Source organism: Phyllostomus discolor, chromosome 6, assembly GCF_004126475.2.
Source record: "Phyllostomus discolor isolate MPI-MPIP mPhyDis1 chromosome 6, mPhyDis1.pri.v3, whole genome shotgun sequence".
Lineage (NCBI taxonomy): Eukaryota > Metazoa > Chordata > Mammalia > Chiroptera > Phyllostomidae > Phyllostomus > Phyllostomus discolor.
In genome coordinates this window covers 61,567,166-61,587,201 of record NC_040908.2, presented here as the reverse complement: position 1 = coordinate 61,587,201, position 20,036 = coordinate 61,567,166, and the positions used below count along the sequence as shown (strand labels likewise).

General features: G+C 44.5%; 2 protein-coding genes across 5 annotated transcripts; one reads left to right on the top strand and one right to left on the bottom strand.

Annotated features, from left to right (window-relative positions):
* The first annotated feature begins 116 nt into the window (after positions 1-116).
* On the top strand, positions 117-13,244 carry GGCX (gamma-glutamyl carboxylase). Of its 3 annotated transcripts, none has more exons than XM_028515150.2 (15): positions 117-266; positions 653-823; positions 1,839-1,997; positions 2,318-2,483; positions 4,095-4,173; positions 4,653-4,759; positions 5,608-5,771; positions 6,111-6,376; positions 6,525-6,656; positions 7,019-7,170; positions 7,601-7,770; positions 7,990-8,120; positions 8,403-8,550; positions 8,717-8,912; positions 9,350-13,244. In XM_028515150.2, exons 1-15 carry the CDS (start codon positions 224-226, stop codon positions 9,540-9,542), a joined length of 2,277 nt encoding a protein of 758 aa, XP_028370951.1. In that variant the 5' UTR covers positions 117-223; the 3' UTR covers positions 9,543-13,244. The 3 variants fall into 3 exon arrangements, with proteins under 3 accessions (XP_028370951.1, XP_035884128.1, XP_035884127.1); XM_036028234.1 differs by lacking the exon at positions 117-266 and adding an exon at positions 1,012-1,088 and having other exon boundaries at positions 731-823; positions 9,350-10,272; XM_036028235.1 differs by lacking the exons at positions 7,019-7,170; positions 7,990-8,120; positions 8,403-8,550; positions 8,717-8,912; positions 9,350-13,244 and having other exon boundaries at positions 118-266; positions 7,601-7,743.
* MAT2A (methionine adenosyltransferase 2A) lies at positions 12,850-19,733 on the bottom strand. 2 transcript variants are annotated; one of them, XM_036028236.1, is made up of 10 exons: positions 19,431-19,652; positions 17,446-17,523; positions 16,994-17,116; positions 16,473-16,585; positions 16,244-16,387; positions 15,841-16,059; positions 15,418-15,600; positions 15,135-15,268; positions 14,406-14,461; positions 12,850-13,368 (listed from the first exon to the last, which is right to left on the bottom strand). In XM_036028236.1, exons 1-10 carry the CDS (start codon positions 19,519-19,521, stop codon positions 13,256-13,258), a joined length of 1,254 nt encoding a protein of 417 aa, XP_035884129.1. In that variant the 5' UTR covers positions 19,522-19,652; the 3' UTR covers positions 12,850-13,255. The 2 variants fall into 2 exon arrangements, with proteins under 2 accessions (XP_035884129.1, XP_028370953.1); XM_028515152.1 differs by lacking the exon at positions 12,850-13,368 and having other exon boundaries at positions 13,748-14,461; positions 19,431-19,733.
* Between the last annotated feature and the right edge of the window lie 303 nt (positions 19,734-20,036).

Genomic DNA, 20,036 nt, shown 5'->3' with positions numbered 1-20,036 from the left:
CTGCTTCACCCCTTTCGGCTCTGTCCAAAAGGCTCCTAGCCTCGCACTCTGCCGCCAAGCGGGGAGCCTGGAGCCGCAGGTTACTGCACTTCACGACAGTCCCGGCGCTTTCCGGCGGGCGCTCCATGCTGATGTGTCCGGGAGGCGTGGCTTAGGGGAGCTGCTACTCCCTACGCCCATACCTCGGAGGCGGTGGCTGTGGAAGACTTAGCTCTGCAGGACCATGGCGGTGTCGGCCAGGTCTGTGCGGAGCCCTCCCAGCTCAGGTAGGCTCAGAGCCCCAGCCGTGGCGGAAAGAGGGGGGAGACGCTGGCCTCACAGTGGTGGAGGCAGGAGGACTGTCCCTTGGGACCTGGGGAAAGAAGGGGGCTCTCTTGGGAAGGAGCTTGTAGAAAGAGGTTACAATCTGCTGTTTCGGAGTGATAATGACTTTCGATTAGCGGTTAGGGGGCTGTAGTCTGAGAGAGGTTCTGGGGCATTGGAGGATCTTGGAGCAGGGGCTGCACCGCAGGGGTGTTTCTGGTAGAGATGAGTGGGAGAACCCAGGTAGGCAGAAACCCAGGGCTGTTGGGGCTGTGATTTGGGAATGAGCCGATTTTAAAACACCAACACCCCATACACGAACACATCTTTTTCTCTTTATTGGTTGCAGATAAAGTACAGAAAGGCAAGGCTGGACAGACCTTAAAGTCCACTCAGGCCAGCTGCATGGTGAAACTCGTGGGTTTTGAGTGGACAGATGTATCCAGCTGGGGGAGCCTTGTGACCCTGCTGAATCGACCAACGGATCCTGCAAGCTTGGGTGTCTTCCGTTTTCTCTTTGGTAAGTCTAGTTTCTGGGAGGGACCAGTGTGGTTGGAGTAGGAGAATGACACCCGTCCCTTGTCCATTTCTTGGTTACTTAATTGGTGGACTTACCTCCTTTTTTTCCTCACAGCTGAAGGTATCAGTATGCTGGAAGAAGTATTTGTGAAATTTAGGATCAAATCCAGTTTTGTCTCCTTTGATTAGGATTTGGAGGCCAGAAATACTTTGATCTGAGGAGGAAATATAGAGGCAGAGGACTAAACTTCAGAGAAATGGCAGAGGTGACAGGGAGGACATTTTGGCTGTGACTCCCTAATCCAGAGCTTCCTTTTGAATGGGTTACAGATAATGCTGCGCTATTAATCCCTCAGTGGTTCTCAACAGGGAGCATTTTTGCTTCCCTGGGGGACATTTGGCAATGTCAGTAGACATTTTTATTTGTCATATGTATGTTGGGAGGGACAGGTGACTACTTCCATCTACATAGGAGCCAAAGATTCTGCTAATTGACATATGATGCACAGGATAGCCCCTCCCAGTAAATAATTAACCACCTCAAATGTGAATGGTCCAGAGGTTGCAAAACCCTGCTTTAACTAAGGCTGGCTTCCTGACCTGAATAGCCCCTTCTGTTTACCCCAGTGTGTTGGCCAAACATTGCGGTTTCTGGGTATGCCAAGAAGTGGAAAATGTTGAGAAGCACCACCCTAGACCACTTTCTGTAGCACAGACCTGTATAAATATTAACTATCAAAACCTGAACAGCTATTATAGCATTTTGTATGCTTCTCTCATTTAATCCTCTCTGTAACTTTGTAAAATATTATGAGTGCCCTTTTACAAATGGAGAATTGGCTATGATCACACAATTGGCATAGTGCCTAGCATATAGTAGTCAGTCAGTAATTTTGTTTAATGAATGAATAAATGGAAGAGCCAGGATTAGGAAAGACTTCTGACCCTGGAGCTAGGTTCAATCGGCTGGTTCCTTTGATGAGGCCTGATGGCACCCCACCCAACTGTCTTCTCAGGGCTGTTGATGGTACTGGACATTCCCCAGGAGCGGGGGCTCAGCTCCCTGGACCGAAGATACCTGGATGGGCTAGACGTGTGCCGCTTCCCCTTGCTGAATGCCCTGCAACCACTGCCACTTGATTGGATGTATCTTGTCTATACCATCATGTTTCTAGGTGAGGAAAACTGTGGGAATATTGATTGGCCTACCTAAAACAGAGAAATACAAAGCATGCTGGTGAATGATCAAGGTCTTGGGTTCCTTATTTCACTTCTGCCGTGATCATAATTTCACCCTGTTGACCTATGTGTCATCTGAGATGTGACCCTATAGCTCTTTTTTAAAAAATACTAAAATACCACTTAATTTTCACTTAGTTGTACCTGATTATAAAATGTCTGAGGACTTTTCTTAATCTTACTCACAGCCTGTCCTAGGGGAGCTGGGCCTGTGATGACCCTTTGACCTCTTAATCCTCTCCCCCACAAATCCCAGGGGCACTGGGCATGATGCTGGGCCTGTGCTACCGGATAAGCTGTGTGTTATTCCTGCTGCCATACTGGTATGTGTTTCTCCTGGACAAGACATCGTGGAACAACCACTCCTATCTGTATGGTTTATTGGCTTTTCAGCTGACATTCATGGATGCAAACCACTACTGGTATGAGTCTGGAGAAAAAAGGGGAGGTGTTGGCTGGGTCAGGATGGTTACCAGAGATAGGGACCCATTGAAGTCCTAGAATTTGCCCCAGCAAGCACAATTTCAACCATGCTTGGCAAAGGTCACATTTTAATTTGGATGAATTTGGGAGGGAGCAGGGGTCAGTCAGGTTGGAACACTTGGGATGTCACAAAGCAAAATGGCTTCATTCCCACCCCTTCACTTTTTCCATATCTCCCCAGGTGCCTTGATCTATTCCACTTCCTGTAATCCTCTTAGAGAGAAGAAGACGACTAAAGCCAGACATAGCTGTTTTCAGATACTTCAAGGGTGGTCATGTGGAAGAGGAAGCAGACTTTCTGTGAGCCCAGAGGGGCAGAGTTAGAGCCAAGAGTAGAAGTTGCTGTGAGGCAGAGTCATGACAGAAGGAGAGAGCCCAGTAGGGCTGCTCAGCAGTGCTGTCCTGGGAGGAGGTAACCCTCCCCCACCTCTCACTTAGGTGACCATCTTTCAGGGGAAGTGGAGAAGGGTCCTGGAGACAGGGTGGCAGGGCAGTTGACCTTTAAGGATTCTTTCCATATTAAGTGAAAAGCAAATACATCTTAATAAGATGAGGATGTATAGGTAAAAAATCTCAAGCATTGAATTTGTTAGTGATTTATCAGTCATTAAGTTTCACTGTTAATACACACATACAAATAATCCTCTTGTAAACTGTTAAACTCATTCAGAATGTCCAGAATTAAGAGGTGGTTTTGACAGAATGCCTCTGAAAAGTTTTATTTTTATGGCCTTTACACAATTTGAAAAAAACCTATCACTTACTGAGGGCTTTCCACATGCCATCTAACACTTTAATTTTTCCTCATTTTAACACCATGAAGTCCATGGTGCTGTCCTAATTTTATAGATGAAGACAATAAGGCTTAGAGAAGTAAAAGGTTTGCCAAGGTCACATAGCAGGAAGAGGCACAAGTGAGAATCAAGCTCTCCTTAACTGCAGACCGCAGTGCTCTTGACCACAGTGTAAGCTGCCTCTTTCCCAACTTCTCAGCTCATTCATTATCTTGAAAACCCGCTTTGTTTCTGCCTCCTGAGAATACATCTAGTCCTAGAGTCTGGGTTTATCAGTTCTCTCCCCAGGTAGGCTGTTAGTACCCTGTGGCACTAGGTACTGGCATCCAGGTCTATGAAAAATTAGTTTATTTTGATACTGAAATTTTTTTAAAAATGTACTGTAGAATTTATGTACACCTTAAGCTTTTTAAACACTCCCTCAAATTCATTCTTTCTCAAATTCAGTCATATTGTAGCATTGTCATTTTTTTTTCCTGACTGATTTTATTAGGACAAACTAATTTGCTCACTAACTAATGGTAAACACTGATTTTTTTTTCGTAAACACAACTTGTTATGACTCATTAGTAAGATTTCAGTTATGAGTTATAATCACCGCTAAAAATTGCTCATATTCTAAAGGGCCTCAAAATAGCCCAGTGGGCCAGACAAGATATGGGAATTGTCCTGAGATAGATTATTACATTGAAAAAGGAAGGTAGAAATATGGCTGGACTCAGAAGCTCTCCTCAATCCTTACCTTACTTGGTGTAGGTCTGTGGATGGCCTGCTGAATGCCCGAAAGCGGAATGCCCACGTGCCCCTTTGGAACTATGCTGTGCTGCGTGGCCAGGTACAAGAGTTTAGGAGGGGGAGGTGTTCTTTGATAGCCATTGTCAGCGTGGCCATCCCACTGCCAGACTGCGCTCTACTCAGCCTCCCTGGATCTTCCCCTTTTTTCCTTTTGCTGGAAGGGGAGGCTGGCTTTTCTGTTGTTTCCAATACCCTAATCTGAGCTCTCTCATCTTGTTGTGGAAAGAATAGAGCTTTGTCCCTGCCAGGTTAGAATCCTTGTCAGAGAATGATGTCTATGCTTCATGACTTTCCTTGGTGCCTCATACTGTGCCTGGCCCCGGTGGGATGTCAGTAGGTACTTGTTGGATAAGAGAATATCTGAGACAAGTGAATATCTGAGATGAGTGAATAGAAGGATGGAACTAATGTTCTTTGGACCCTGATCTGAGATGAGAACTTACTCTATTTTTGACTGTCTGCACAAAATAAGGTTCTTTTTTTTGTTTTAGTAATTTGTTTTGCATTTTGTGTTTGCAGATTTTCATTGTGTACTTCATCGCGGGTGTGAAAAAGCTGGATGCAGACTGGGTGGAGGGCTATTCCATGGAGCACCTGTCCCGGCACTGGCTCTTCAGTCCCTTCAAGTGAGTGGCAGTCGGCAGAAGCCTCCTTGAGGCACAAGTCCAGAGTGGGTGACTTATCTCTGTCATGTCTGCAGTTCCTACTTTGCCTCAGTTTGCAACATGCTTTCCTCTGCCTACTCATCTCTCTATTCAGCAGAATGCAGAATTGATGACATCAAAAGATCTAGGCCTAGCTGCCCCTGTGCAGCTTATGGTATTGGGGGAAGGAAGGGAAAGAAAATTGAAAAGGAAAGAGCCAGAACTAGGTGACTTGATGCCCTGAGCAGTTGCCATGGGTGGTGTCTGTGTCCTTGGGTTGCCATCCAGCCTCTCACTAGGATTCCTTAGCCATCAACTGAGAAGGCGGACAGGCATTGTCCCTGCCCTGACAGAACCAGTGTTACCAACTTTTTACAAAGTAGAGGTTTGCCTCTCTGATCTCTCTTCCTCTCATTTCTCCTTTTTCTTATTTTACTTTGTTCTTTTTTCTTCCTCTCTGTTATTTCCTATGTCCTGTGACACTTCAGTGTCATGTTAGTCAAGTATTCACCTTTTAAAGTTTCTTCCCATTTATAACCTCTATGAGGAACCTGCCCCCCACACAACACACACACTTCCCAATCAGATTTGCCCTAGGAGATTTGCCCTTGCTTATTACATGGGGTATGTTGAAAACAATTGGACACCTAAAATATGGAAATGTAAAGGGGTTGGGAAACCCATGGGGTATCTTTGTGCACAGTTCTACCTACCTGCTAGGTGGATCCTTTAGCAAGAACAAGGTAGCCAGTGTACATTTGCTATGAATGTGCTGTGAAAGCTGGGTTCTTCAGCGGGCTGGTGCCTGACCCTGTCCCTGACATCTGCAGACTGATACTGTCCGAGGAGATGACGAGTCTGCTAGTGGTGCACTGGTGTGGACTGCTACTTGACCTCTCAGCTGGTTTCCTGCTCTTCTTCGATGCTTCAAGATCCATTGGCCTCCTCTTTGTGACCTACTTCCACTGCATGAATTCGCAGCTTTTCAGCATTGGTCAGTACCTATCATCTGGTAGGAAATAGGAAACCATCATGTGCAGGGGGTGACTTGCCAAAGGCATTGTTTGGGACTGGGAGATGAGAATAGGAATTAAACTGGGCCAGGTGCAATATCTGTGGAATGGAAATAAATGGGGAAGAGAGGATTGGGGCTTCTGGGCTCAGCTGGTATTGTATAGTATGGAATCTGTGAAAGTAAGTATCTTTTAGTTAAGAACTTCTGTCATAAGTGGGATACTTGGGAGAGGTTTCTTAAGGGAAAGGTATTGAGGAAATTACCTACATTTCCCCAAACCAAACTCCTGAAATGCTTATTTTCTCCTTGCTTTTCTAGGTATGTTCCCCTATGTCATGCTGGCTAGCAGCCCTCTCTTCTGCTCCCCTGAGTGGCCTCGGAAGCTGGTGTCTAACTGCCCCAAAAGGCTGCAAGAACTACTGCCCCTCAAGGCTGCCCCTCAGCCCAGTGCTTCCTGCATGTATAAGAGGAACCGGGCCAAAGGTGGCGAGAAGCCGGGCCTGCGCCATCAGCTAGGTGCTGCCTTCACCCTGCTCTACCTCCTGGAGCAGCTTTTCCTGCCCTATTCCCATTTCCTCACCCAGGTATGTATAGGGCGGGGGGTTAGCTTGGAAAGTCGCAGAGGTGACAGCAGTAGAGGGGAAAAAGGGACTGGTACTATAGCCCTTTCTTGGTAGAAGATGGGATTAGCATAAGAACCACTGAGCCGATTTCCTCTGCCCTGTTTTTTAGGGCTATAACAATTGGACAAATGGGCTATATGGCTATTCTTGGGACATGATGGTGCACTCCCGTTCCCACCAGCACGTGAAGATCACCTACCGTGATGGCCGCACTGGCGAGCTGGGCTACCTTAACCCTGGGGTGAGATTTCTGATGCTGATAATTTACTGTTCTTCAAAGTTCCCTTGAGTTTTGGGGTCTGATTTGGGCCTCAACACAATTAAAACAAACTTGGGTCACTGCCCTTTCTGAGGAACCAAGTTGAACCTTCTTTTATGTGGGTTGAAATAAGGCAATATCATTCACTTCCTAGAATTGAGATTTGATTTAAGAAAGGTAAGTACCACCATTAGCCAAGCAATGAAAAACCCTTCCCTAGAGACAAGTTTGTTGTTTTTTTCCTCTGATCTAAACAGCCAGATCTCTTTGTACCATTGGTGGTGCATGACTCATCCAGTAGGTCAATAACAATGAGGTGGGACTAACATGGGGGTTTGGGACAGGTATTCACACAGAGCCGGCGATGGAAGGATCACGCGGACATGCTGAAGCAATATGCCACTTGCCTGAGCCGCCTGCTTCCCAAGTACAATGTTACTGAGCCCCAGATCTACTTTGATATTTGGGTCTCCATCAATGACCGCTTCCAGCAGAGGTGGGCAAGGGATGCAGAGGAGGGGGGGAAATGAAGTCCAGCTGCTTTTGCCAAGATGAATAACCCCTGCTCCCCAGTGTTGTCTTGCTTGAAAGGCTGTCCTCTGTTGCATATCCATGTTAACGTGGTTGTGGGCATAGCTGATTGCTTCCAGCAGGGGGCACCATCATCCCAAAGAAAAGGTAATAACTTGTTCTGCTAGAAACTTAACACAATTCTCAGATGGCCACTAATCCTCATTCTTCCCAGTGCTCCAGAATCTTTTTCCCTTCTCTGTCTGCCCGGGACTGGTAATAACATGCTGACTTAGGCCATTTTTTCTGTCTAGAAACCCTGTTCTCTCTATTGGAAATGGTGATGAAAGAAACAACTGGAAATACTAATGGGTAGATGGTTGTGGCCTTCTTAAAACATGACTTTCTTTCCTAAGGATTTTTGACCCTCGTGTGGACATTGTGCAGGCTGCCTGGTCCCCCTTCCAGCGTACATCGTGGCTGCAGCCACTTTTGATGGATCTCTCCCCTTGGAGGGCCAAGTTACAGGAAATCAAGAGCAGCTTGGATAACCACACTGAGGTGGTCTTCATTGCAGATTTCCCTGGTATGGAAGAAAGCTTAGGGAGGCTTTGCTGTCTTTCTTCCTCACTTCCTTGGTCAGGGACATTGCATGTGGTGGAGAGGGGAGGGGTTACTCCTGGTGAAAGGAATGTTTTATGAAATCTGATGGGTGGAGGTGGTGAAACTGTGATGTCTCTGTTCTCGCTGGGAGTGAGTTCGCTCTGCCATGGTGTGAGTTGGGGAACTTTGTTGCCCCTGTCAGGGCTGCACCTAGAGAATTTTGTGAGTGAAGACCTGGGCAACACTAGCATCCAGCTGCTGCAGGGGGAGGTTACTGTGGAGCTGGTGGCAGAACAGAAGAACCAGACTCTTCAGGAGGGAGAAAAAATGCAGGTATTTTGCTGGAATTAACAATAGCAGAAAAGTTTAGATGAGTGGAGTTAACTTATTACAGACTCAAAATACTTGACCATACCAGTAATGCAGTGAGGCCTCAAAAAGCAAAGACCCCTGGCTGTGAATAGTCTCATACAGGATTCTAGAGGTCAGCTCCTTTGGACTCCCAAGTCACAGTGAGAAGATGCCTGGGGGGTGGGGGAGTGGCTAGTGTTAGGAGCCCATAGGCTGGCTAGGAAAAGTTTATGACTGAAATAATGCATTTTGCTCCTCTGTCAGTTGCCTGCTGGTGAATACCATAAGGTGTACACAATATCACCCAGTCCTTCGTGTTACATGTACATCTATGTCAACACTACGGAGCTTACATTGGAGCAAGACCTGGCATATCTGCAAGAATTGAAAGAGAAGGTGGAGAATGGAAGTGGTGAGTATATAAAGATTTGGGCTAAGGTAGCCCCTGAGAAGTCAGGGTAGCGAATGAGGATCTAGTCATTAAAAAAAGAACTTGAAGCCTCTAGTTGAAAGGGGACTTCTAGAAGAGAGAATGATCTCTCTCTCAGTGATTCCTCTTTTTGCTGACATCTGAGCAGAAACGGGGCCTCTACCTCCAGAGCTGCAACCTCTGCTGGAAGGAGAAGTAAAAGGAGGTCCTGAGCCAACACCTCTGGTTCAGACCTTTCTTAAACGCCAGCAAAGACTCCAGGAAATTGAACGCCGGCGAAAAACCCCTTTCCATGAGCGATTCTTCCGCTTCTTGCTGCGAAAGCTCTACATTTTTCGCCGCAGGTAAGTTTTACCAGCAGTACTTATAATTGTGTCACCAGATATTTGCAAGCCAGGTAACTTCTCTAGTGAGGGTAAGAGTAGTGACACTCTCCCAGGAAAGGGCAATCTAGGGCTAAATAGCCTTTTTCCTCTGTTCTCCTCTTCGTGATTTAATGGGAGAGTTAAGTGACCTGGGTCTGATGTCCTTGCTGCCTTGCTCTGCCTCAGTTTACCTCTAGCCTCCCCATGGGTTATTCCTGCCTCACCCTGGAATCCTCTACCAGACTGTACAAGAAGTAGGGTGCCCTTCCATCTGGGATTCGAGGGTCCCTGGGGCGGAGGGCAATTCTTATTTATGCTTGAGAGGAGGTAGGACCAGGTGTTCCCCAAGGGCTTTGGTAGGAATGTCTATGCTAAAACAGGAGGTTGGACTGGATGGCCTTTTTCCTTTCTTTCAGCTTCCTGATGACTTGTATCTCACTTCGAAATCTGGCATTAGGCCGCCCGTCCCTGGAGCAACTGGCCCAAGAGGTGACTTATGCAAACTTGCGACCCTTTGAGCCAGTTGGAGAGTCTAGTCCTTCCAACACAGATTCTTCAAATTCTGATCCTCCTGAACTGAATTCTGACCATACCCACTCAGAGTTCTAAAGGGGCCAGACATTGGGTACAGATGTGGGAGCAGCCAGTTACAGGACCATTACCTGTGCAGTGGAAATTTGAAAAAATCCTTATAGGCATTTGATATACTGTAACGAAAATAGTAGCTAATTATTTTCAAGTGCTTGTTATGTGCTAGGCACTGTGTGAAGCACTGTGCCTGTTATTACATTTAGTCCTTAATGGTCACTATTTTACAATTGAAGACACTGAGGTTGACAAGTAATATTTGTTCAAACATAAACCTAGCAAGGGTTGGATTGATGGCTTGAACCTCCTGTCTGACTTAAGGTTTTGCACCCTGCCTCTTGTAATTTTCAGAATCACAATAATTCTGAAGTAACGTAGCTTAAAACTTGTTTTCTTAAGTATTAGGATGGTGATCATGTTCGAAATGCACACAGAGCAATTTTCTATCTATACAGCTGGTAAGTTTTTCACTAGCAATTGTGAGAGTAGTTACAATAGCAGAATTAAACCAATAAGGAAATTTAGATGACTGGTAGTAGTAGTTTCCTAAAACTAAGCTGATTATTTAGCATTATTCTATCATTTAGTGAGAAAGTAATGTGAAGTATTAACCGCACTTGGTGAGGTATTAGGGAATGTCTGGTCACTTTGTAGGTTTGTATATACAAGGATGATCATGGAAACTAATCAGTTCTGTGAAAATTCAAGGCCTGGCACCAGGCTAGGAAGTGAGAATGCATAGACTTAAAAACAAAACTCAGTTTTGTAACAGAGATTAGTATAGTAGTAAATTGGCAATCCCAGTAACTTTGCTAAAGGGTTGCATCTATTTTCATGCTTCTCTTATGGCCAACCCCACCTTACCTGCTTGGACAGTGACCTCATTCCCTGGCAGTTTTTCCACTGTACACACTTGGCATGAATAGGTCTATTCCATGGTTTCAAGTGGTGCTGCTTAGATTTCTTTCCTGTGCCCTAGACCTATACCTATTTCCCCCTGGATGTCCCACAGAGCTATCAAAGCAGAACTTACCTTCATCCCAAACTCAAGACCTACTCCTTTATTAGTGAATGACAACTGTGTCTTGACCGAGCCATTTGAGTCATTGGCCTTAAATCTTTTCCTTGCATTTCTTTTAACGTCAAGTCCTAGCAATTCTCTTATTTCTTAAATTTTTCATCTCTACTGTGTGTTCTTTCAGCCTTTGTATTAGAATCCAGTTAGGGAGACCAGAGCAGGGCTACAATGTGGTTATGCAGTTGGGGCATGAATAAGGGCACCCCACTGAGGCCATGTGGGGCCTGGCACTAAGCTCTGATTCATACAAGCATTGTATGCAACGGCTGTGCCAGTGTACCTTGAGCAGTTAGTAAGAATGGTGTGGGGGAAACACTGGTTTTAATCTTTTTGCACATCTCTCCATGACAGTATACCTCAGCATGATGTTATGTCCTTTGCTAACTTGGTTCCCTAACCTTCAGCTAACCTTGGTTCCCTAACCACCATCACCCTCTTTGGTAAGAATAGCTCCTCACTGTGAGGGGACTTTTGCATAAGCACTTTTAATGTAGACAAGGATGCTGCAACTCCCAAATTGTTAGTATACCAACAGTGACTCATTTTCCCAATGAAGATACTGGGATGGGATGAAGAGGACGTATGGTCAATCTTAATACTGGTCTAAGTTGTTCAAGGGAGTAAATTAGATTTTGTGCAAGGGCAGCTGTTTTGGGAATAAGGTATCAATGTCCTTTTGGCTGGAATACTTTTTAGTATTTTCATTGTGTGCCCAGCATTTTGGTCTTTTGTCACATATTCCTAATTGTAATCACCTTCACCGTCTCATGGTCATACATTCCTGTTTGTAACCACCTTCACCGTTTCATGCCTTTGCTCCTATCCTCCCTGGGTTAGTGCTCCTCCACCTCCCTAGCTCTAAAATTATCTCCCCCCCCCCTTCCCCCAGTATATGATAAAGGACACTACTTAGGTATCTTCCTAGCAAATATTGAACCTAACTACAAGGCAGTTACTTCTCTGGTGCTGCCCCACCAGGTTACAGGCATCCAGACATCCTCAGATCACTTTATTCAGTGAACTTAATCTAACTTTAGACCATAATGCACTGATTGACATCTACAAACTTTACATCCTGGAGCTTTTCTGTGTCATGAAAGCCAAAGTTCTCAAGTTCCTGAACAAGTTAGAAAAGCTCCATTGATACCAAGATATAACTTGGCCTCCCCTCCATTTCTAAATCCTTAAGCCTCCAGGGAAACAGGTATAAAGCAAGCATTCCTTGGATCTCACATCTGCAGATCAAAGCATCAGCATGCTAGCTGGCTCCTGTCTGTACTTTTTAGCTCCTAGACTCAAGATAGTTAAAACTATGTGGATTAATTTTCTGTAAACTGCTACAAATACAGATCAACCTTTTGGAAATTTGTATCTCCACTGTTAACTTTAAATTTTAGTTCATTTATTATCACTTTAGATGGCAAGGTGATTCCTGTTTAAGAACTTTTCTGATTGTAATGTGTGAACATGTAATTGCAGCCTTTTACACTTATTTATAAAGGGATTAATACTTAAAAGGTATGCTAATTTTTCACATTAGTCAAGCTGAAATGTAGTGGGTTGAAATTTTCAAGACTGGCCCTGACCATGGTCCCACGAGGCAAAAGGTCACCAGTTTGATTCTGGGTCAGGGCACATGCCTAGGTTGCAGGTTGTGTGTGTGCCAGGGCATGAAAGGCAACCAATCGATGCTCCCCCACCCCCTTCCCAACTGTCTAAAAATAAAGTTTGACTAACAGTACCACTTTCATAAATACAGGTATATCCCTTTCCATGTTTGCATTAAGCCACTTCACTTTCACAAAAGACATACATTAGTACCCATTTGGGCTAACTGAAGGAATCCTATGAGGCCGTTTTTTGGTCGTGTGGTCCCCCTCCCACCCATTTAAGTTACAGTCTTCTGCTTTTCTTCCCTTTTTCAATTTAAAATGGGGGAAGCCTGTATTCTATTAGTGGTCTTTACCCCCTTTATCTTAGGTAATTTGAAACCCTGGCAATTTAAATTATGGCTATTGCAGTAAGGAGACACATGAAATGGGCTACCACTCCATTGGCTGAAAAAGGCAACACTTGAGAAACCAAAATCAAATCTTAAGGGATAAGATTTTCAAGCCTATTAAATAAATGCCTGTAGTTAGGGTTGAGATGATTGCCCAGAACAATTGATTACAGTTATGATTAATCAGGGTTCAAGATTATGTTTTCAGATCATATTCATACCAAAACACTTTAAAATAATGGACACAGTTAAGGTAGAACCTAGCATTTATTTAGATCTTCATTAAACTGTTGGAATTGAGAACCAGACATACGTAATAAACCTCCAAAAATAGATCCTGAAAGGCACTTTCTGCTTAGAGCAAGCAGTCATGGAATAAGCATGTAAACAAGCTGGCTTCTCTGTACCACACCAGCCAAGTCAGCTTTCTCCATGGCCAGCTGCACCAGCTCTGCCCTCCCTTGTTAACACCAGCCAGAACCCCTGTAGGTCTAACCCAAGGTTTTTCTGTAGGACACCTTGGCCTACCTGGGAATGCTGGAAACATTAAAGGAATCATGGTGTTGAGGAAAAAAAAAATCTTTTAAAAGCTGCCATCTGAGGTGATGGCTTCTCTGTACTTACGCCATACCCCAGAATACAATAAATAAGCAATTAGAAAATGTTCAAGTATGAAGGGATTTTCCTCCTCCCCGCCAAAAGCACTGCTGTCTGAAGAAAGCTGGTTTCTCTGTAGCTACACCAGCTGTTCAGAAAGCTCATTGGACCTGGTTTTGAAAATAAAACAAAGTTAAAACCCTGGGAGGAGTTATTGTGCAGTGTGGAGTACTTAGTCTTTCTTATAAAGAAAAAAAAAAAAAAAGTTATCTGGTACCAAAGTGTGCAACCTACAGACCCTCAGGTACTGCCCTATGACTTCTCTGTATGACATCACAAGGGTGCCAAGTGCCTGTTTTTTCTAGAGCTAGGAGTTGGGTCGTTTGGCTAGTGCTGAAACCATGCATAGGATTGGTTTACTAAAAAACCTTATTACGTACGTCCTCCAAAAGACAGCTGAGTAAGTGGAGAGATTTGATTTGGTGCTGTTTAGGAGATGGCAATTAAGAGCATAAGCACCAGGGAGATGGTTTAATGGTAACTGCCCCCTTTTTTTAACGTCAGGCTAGAGCTCCAACTGGAACTTGCGTTACATGCAAGAGTGACTGAATAGGGAACACTCCCTGACAAAGAGCTACATAATTAAAAATGGATCATGTTATAGGGAGGGTAAAGGGAAAGCTTCACATCCATAATAGAGCTCGAGACATTACAAATTCATGCTGACAGGGCTGTGGCATTGCCAGACAGAAGCTATAATGGAACTACAAGTACTTTACGTGCACATTACAAGGACATTTTCAGCATTTGGTGAGCAAGTCAATGCAATTAGAATTTTAGGGGGTTGGGTGATAGGGCACAAAGTTTCAATTTCAAAGCATTATTTACTACAGTGTTGTTGGTTTGTTTCTAGGCAGTTACACGGATCACCTATGCTCACTAAATTCATTATAATGAACAAAAAACCTAGGGACAGAATAGCAAGCCGAACTTACACTCCCCCACACAAGCTAAAATTCATGTCATTGACTAGAGTGACTGCAACTGATCAGGAGCTGAAAGAGGACAAGAAAATTTAGGAAGAAGGGCCCTTTCCCTCAGAGCATGAAGGCTTCTCTGTAGCCTACGCCAACAAGTCTGGGGAAAAAAGGCTAACACTTTCAATATTTAAGCTTTTTGGGCACTTCCCATGGGAAGCTGTCCCTACCAAAGTGGCCATAGGCTGCAGTCCTCTGATAAATTGGCTTCTTCAGATCCAGATCCCTGGAATATATAAGTCCGTAACTTAATATGTAGCAATCATTAAAATTAAGCAAAAACAATCAGCAAGACTCATTTTCAAGACTTCTGGCAAATGAGTTCAGTTCCCTGGAGTATGCTAGGAAAAAAGTTTGTGGCAGAAGTGTTTGTTACTTCCCTGGTGTCCAAACTCCTTGCACAGTCCTTAATTAGTAACTATAGTTCTTGTTTTTCGATCCCTGGCTCAACAAATATGAAAACTTGTCATTATCCTGAGAAATTGCAAGTGTTAAAAGCTCATTTAAGATCATGAAATACTTACCACCAAAGTCCCATGCCCACACCCCTACATGGTTATTTTCTTTATTAATGGTTTTCGACATCCCATTTATCTGTACTAAATTTCTTTTAAGTAAACATTCTTAGGTTAAGATGAGCCCAAAGCCCAGTATCAAATGTGGAAGACTCTAGGGTGGCTAAGTCCAAGCCATGGAGCACTATACTTTTGGATTTTTCTTAATAATTTAAGCCTTTATTGAAGGCAACTTATAACACCAACACATTTCTAGAAAATTAAAAATGTCCTCATACTTAAGGAGTCTTCCTTCATGTCCTCAGACCTCGTACATATCTCGTACATATTCACACCCCCACACCCTTAATATTTTTCACTAGCAATAGGCTTTACCATCTTTACCTGACAATGACCCCAGGGCGGAGGTCAAAATTCTTCTTCACAATCTCTAATAGCTCTCTCTCACTCTTCTGAGAGGTGCCATAATGGAAAATGGAGATAGACAATGGATGGGAAACTCCAATAGCGTAAGAGACCTAAAACGATTGAAATGTCGTAAGAGTCTGTTATCAACAGATCCACACTCTTGCATACACTGGTATAAAAGAAGACATATAGATAATTACTAAATGCCCTCCCACTTACATGCCTTTGAATCACTCCAGTTTTATTAAAGAATACATACCTGCACAAGAACCCTTCTGCATAGACCACCTTTAACAAGGGATTTTGCCACCCAACGAGCAGCGTAAGCAGCGGAACGGTCCACCTTGGTATAATCCTTTCCTGAAAAGGCACCTCCTCCATGAGCTCCCCAGCCGCCGTAAGTATCCACAATGATTTTCCGGCCAGTCAAGCCAGCATCACCCTGAAATTACAAGTATCTAAAGTCACTTTATATCTTATCCTTCCCAGTAAGTGATTCTAGATCAAGTTTGTTAAATGCCTATTATGTATCACTCAGCAAATACAAGAAATTCACAGGTAGGGCTTCCAAAAACAAACAAACAAACAAACAAGAGAAAATGTGATAGTGGCCAAATTCTTACCAGTAACCACCACAGAAGATCCAAAAGAATAAACTGAATTGACATTTGTAAGGCCTTACCTGAGGCCCACCAATAACAAATCTGCCACTTGGCTGTAGATGATAGATTGTATCCTCATCAAGGTATTTTGCAGGTACAACTGCTTTGATGACTTTCTCCTTTAGGGCATCCCTCATCTCATCAAGACAAACTTCTTCATCATGCTGAACTGATATGACAATTGTGTGGACTCTGATGGGAATCACAGCACCTCGATCCTGCATATACTGCACAGTCACCTTGAAGGCAACACAAGTCATCAGGACCTCAGTCTACTAAACAAGTTTTACTCTTGGTTTTCTACCTAAGTTACAAAAGACAAATGCTAGTCTTGTCTTTTTTCCAATTAGCTTTAATCAAGTAACTTCACTAATATCCTGGGCCAATGCATATACGTAATTTAACTATATGATCATCACTTACTTGAGTTTTAGAATCTGGGCGTAACCAAGGCAAAGTGCCATTTCGGCGTAGTTCAGCCAGTTTGGCATTGAGCTTGTGTGCTAAGACGATAGTTAAAGGCATGCATTCCTCTGTTTCATCAGTGGCATAACCAAACATCAAGCCCTAACAAAGGAAAGTCACCCATGTTATCACTCCAAGCCTCAAAATGCAATGTTAAAAGAGATGCAGATAGCACCTATCACAATACCTGGTCTCCTGCACCAATGTCTTCCTCATTCCGGTCAAGATGAACACCTTGAGCAATATCTGGTGATTGTTGCTCCAAGGCCACTAACACATTGCAAGTCTTGTAGTCAAACCCTATAATAAATCGAAGCAGTTTTCTTTAAAAAAGCTATAGTAAATACCGTCTTGCAATAATTATCTGGGATTCTATACAGGCAACCCTTGAATAACACATCTGCCACTTAGCTGTAAATGATAGACAATTGTGTATGTGTGGGGGGGGGAGAAGAGGAGGCTGCTAGTGATCAGGTTGGTGCTTTTAACTCCTGTGCTATTCAAGAATCACCTGTATTGCTAAAGAAATCAAATATACCTAAAACTTAGTACTTTCAGAGGATGAACAGGGTTGGAACAAAAGGATAATAAAACTATACAAATGGAGTTAAAGATTAACAGGAACATCTTTAGAAGATGGAACTAGAGAGCACTGAAGAAAATATTTGGGAAAAATGAGCTTAGCAGAACCAACTCATTAAAATATACCTTTGGAAGAATCATCGTATCCAATGTGTTTTATGGTTTCACGAACCACTTTCTGGTAGTCAATAGCAGCTCTGGATGTAATTTCCCCGGCAAGAAGGATCATTCCAGTTTTAGCCACAGTTTCTAATAAAACAGAGGTTCACACTCAAGTGTCGTTTTTATAATTTTCATACTACCTTTTCATTAGTTGGTAAGAAGCAGTGTTTTGGCCCTAACTAGTGTGGCTCAGTGGGTTGGGCATCATCCTGTGGACCAAATGGTTGCTGGTTTGATTCTCAGTCAGGTCCCTAGTTGCGGGCATGCGAGGGAGAACCAATCAATGTTTCTCTCACATATCCATGTTCCCCACCCCCCTTCCTCTCTAGAAAAATAAATAAAATCTTAAAAAAAAAAAAAAAAAAAAAAACACAGAAAAAACCCAAGCAGCAGCAGCAGCAGTATTCTGAACCTACCACAAGCCACTTTGGCATCAGGATCCTGCTGAAGGTGAGCATCAAGGACAGCATCACTGATCTGATCACAAATTTTATCTGGGGGGAAAAAATAAATTCCTAGCTCAATTTCTTTAACTTACTGTTAATGTAAGTTATGCCATGCTCCTTCCTGATAACCACAGCTGTCAAGATCTTTGGTAGAGCTTCTCATAACTGTGGCTAACACCTATATAAGTCTTCCCATTCTACTAAACATTTTCAGGTGTACAATTCAGCAGCATTTCAAATATGGAGATCTTAACAACTGTATAATTAAAGTACGATTTTACTAGAAACTATTTACCTAAAGAATAAACACTGGATGTAACATAGCATGTTACATTTTGAAAAATTCACTTCTCAGGCAAAACAATTCCCACTGTTAAATATAACAGCCACATTATCAAGATTATGCAAGTGAAAATAGAAATAGAACAGTTTATCTTCACATCTAACAGGAAAGCTAGGAAACATTGGCCTTAGTGTTGATTTAAATTTTCAAACCATACTTAACATTTTATCCCTAAAACTTAAAGTTTGCATTATTAATCCAACCAACCAGAAAGGTAAACTTTTTTTCTCATCAATTTTTCCCTGATCTGAGGAACACCAATGAGGACAATGAGAAATGATGTCAACAAAAGAGTTAAACAATGAAAGCAAGGACACTTGATGAACAAAAGGCATGAAATGGCAAATTATGTGATTGTTATACATAGTCTAGTAACAAAAGCTGGCCAGGCTGCTAAATGCCCAAATGTCTTCCACATCCTTGATTTTTCCTCTATGGGAAAGTAACAAATACCCCAATATCCCTTTCCTTAATTTTCTATACCAAGCAAAACGTACACTCCACTCAAGCCAAAGGTTCAAGACAATCTACAAACTGTTACAAATGCCTATGACTTAAATGATTAAGTCATCCGACCATTACTCATCAGGGTCTTGGGTTTTGTCTTCTCCTACAGCACTAGGTTATGCTTGTGGAATTTCATCAAAGTGACAGTAGACTTACAGGAGAAATGGACCCTTAAACCACCACGCTAGATAAGTATGTTTTGTCGTCAACCTAAGAAAGAGCAGAAGCAGCCGAGCAAAATAATTTTCTTTACCAGGTGAGGTTTTCAGATTGATTTCAAGTTCCTTGAAAGAGCTTCATTCGTCCACGTGTAGACTGATCCCCATAATGGCGGACCAGTGGACAAAGCCCAGAGAAGAAAACGAGATAAAACCTGCCTAATGGTAAGCACCAAAAACTTGAGAACACAATGTCAACTTACGCTTAATTCATGCTTCCATCCTTTTCAAGCACGGCCCAAATAAGGCATGCCTTCTCCAACACGCGCTATATTTAGTTGGAGCCAGTCACCTCAAAGGCGAGGCCATATACTACTGCCTAACGGATGGTCCGTATTCTCCGAGAGTAGTGGTGACCCAAGCGAAGGAACTCGGAAGAGACGTCCCTGGGTCGCAGCCCCGGACTCCACAATTCAGAACGCTCCGGCAGCCCCGCAACACGGCCACTAGCCCGACCCAGATGCCACATGAGGCAGACACGTGGTTGCCGCTGCAATGCGGGGAGCGCGCTCCCGAGGCCCGGGCACGAGCACTCCGGGCGGGTCGCCCACTCGAGGTTTTTCGCAGAGCAGGACGAAGAGGAAGAAACAGTGCCCTCCCCGAGTAGAGCACCAGCCGTCGCGGCCTCCGCCCTTCTTGTTTTCTGGAATCTTCCGCGTGCCGGGGCGCGCGGCCGGATGCGAATGAAGGAGAGGAAGGGGGAGGGGAACGGCGGACACGCGCTCAGCACCGAGAGCGACACGCGGAGGGCGCGCGGCCGCCGCTTTTCCCACAGCCCAGCAAGCAAGGGCAACCTACTAGGGCGCCACCTTCAGCCGGTCGGAGCCAGCCTGGCCGGGCGGGCCCCACGCTCCACCCTCACTTCGCGGCAGGCCCCGTCATCTCACCTGAATGGCCTTCCCCCACAGACTCAGAGGTGAAGAGGAACGTGCCCTCCTCGATGAACGCCTCGTGGAAACCGTTGAGCTGCCCGTTCATGTTGGTGTTGGTGAGTGGCGGCAAGTGACAGTGACGCTGAGGAAAGAGAAAAGGGAGCAGTGAGGCGACGACTGCGAAACGCGCAAGCAGAACACCGAGATCAAGTCTGGGCGGACGGTGCGGAGCGAACCAGGCTGCGGGCGACGCGGCGCAGTATTTATACACAGCGCCCGCGCGCGCCGGGCTTGTGCCCGCCTCTCGACGCTGCGCGCCTGTGCAAGGCTAGCACCGGGGGTGCGGGGGCAGTGCGCCGAGGGGAGCCCGGGCTAAACCACTCTGCGAGGCAATGAGAGGGGGCGGAGGCTATGCTCCCCTCCGGCGAATATTTAGCTATCATAAGCACTCCTAACAAGGGATAAGTTGAAACACGAGTGTACGGGTCGTTGTACCCTTCTGTGTATGATGTGAGAGGAAAAGCAACATGGACTTAGTGGAGTTGCTCCCCTTGTGCTGTGACATGGCACCTCCCTCCTGACCGTTGGCCCGGGTGTCTGGCAGCGAGGTCGCGTCCCCCC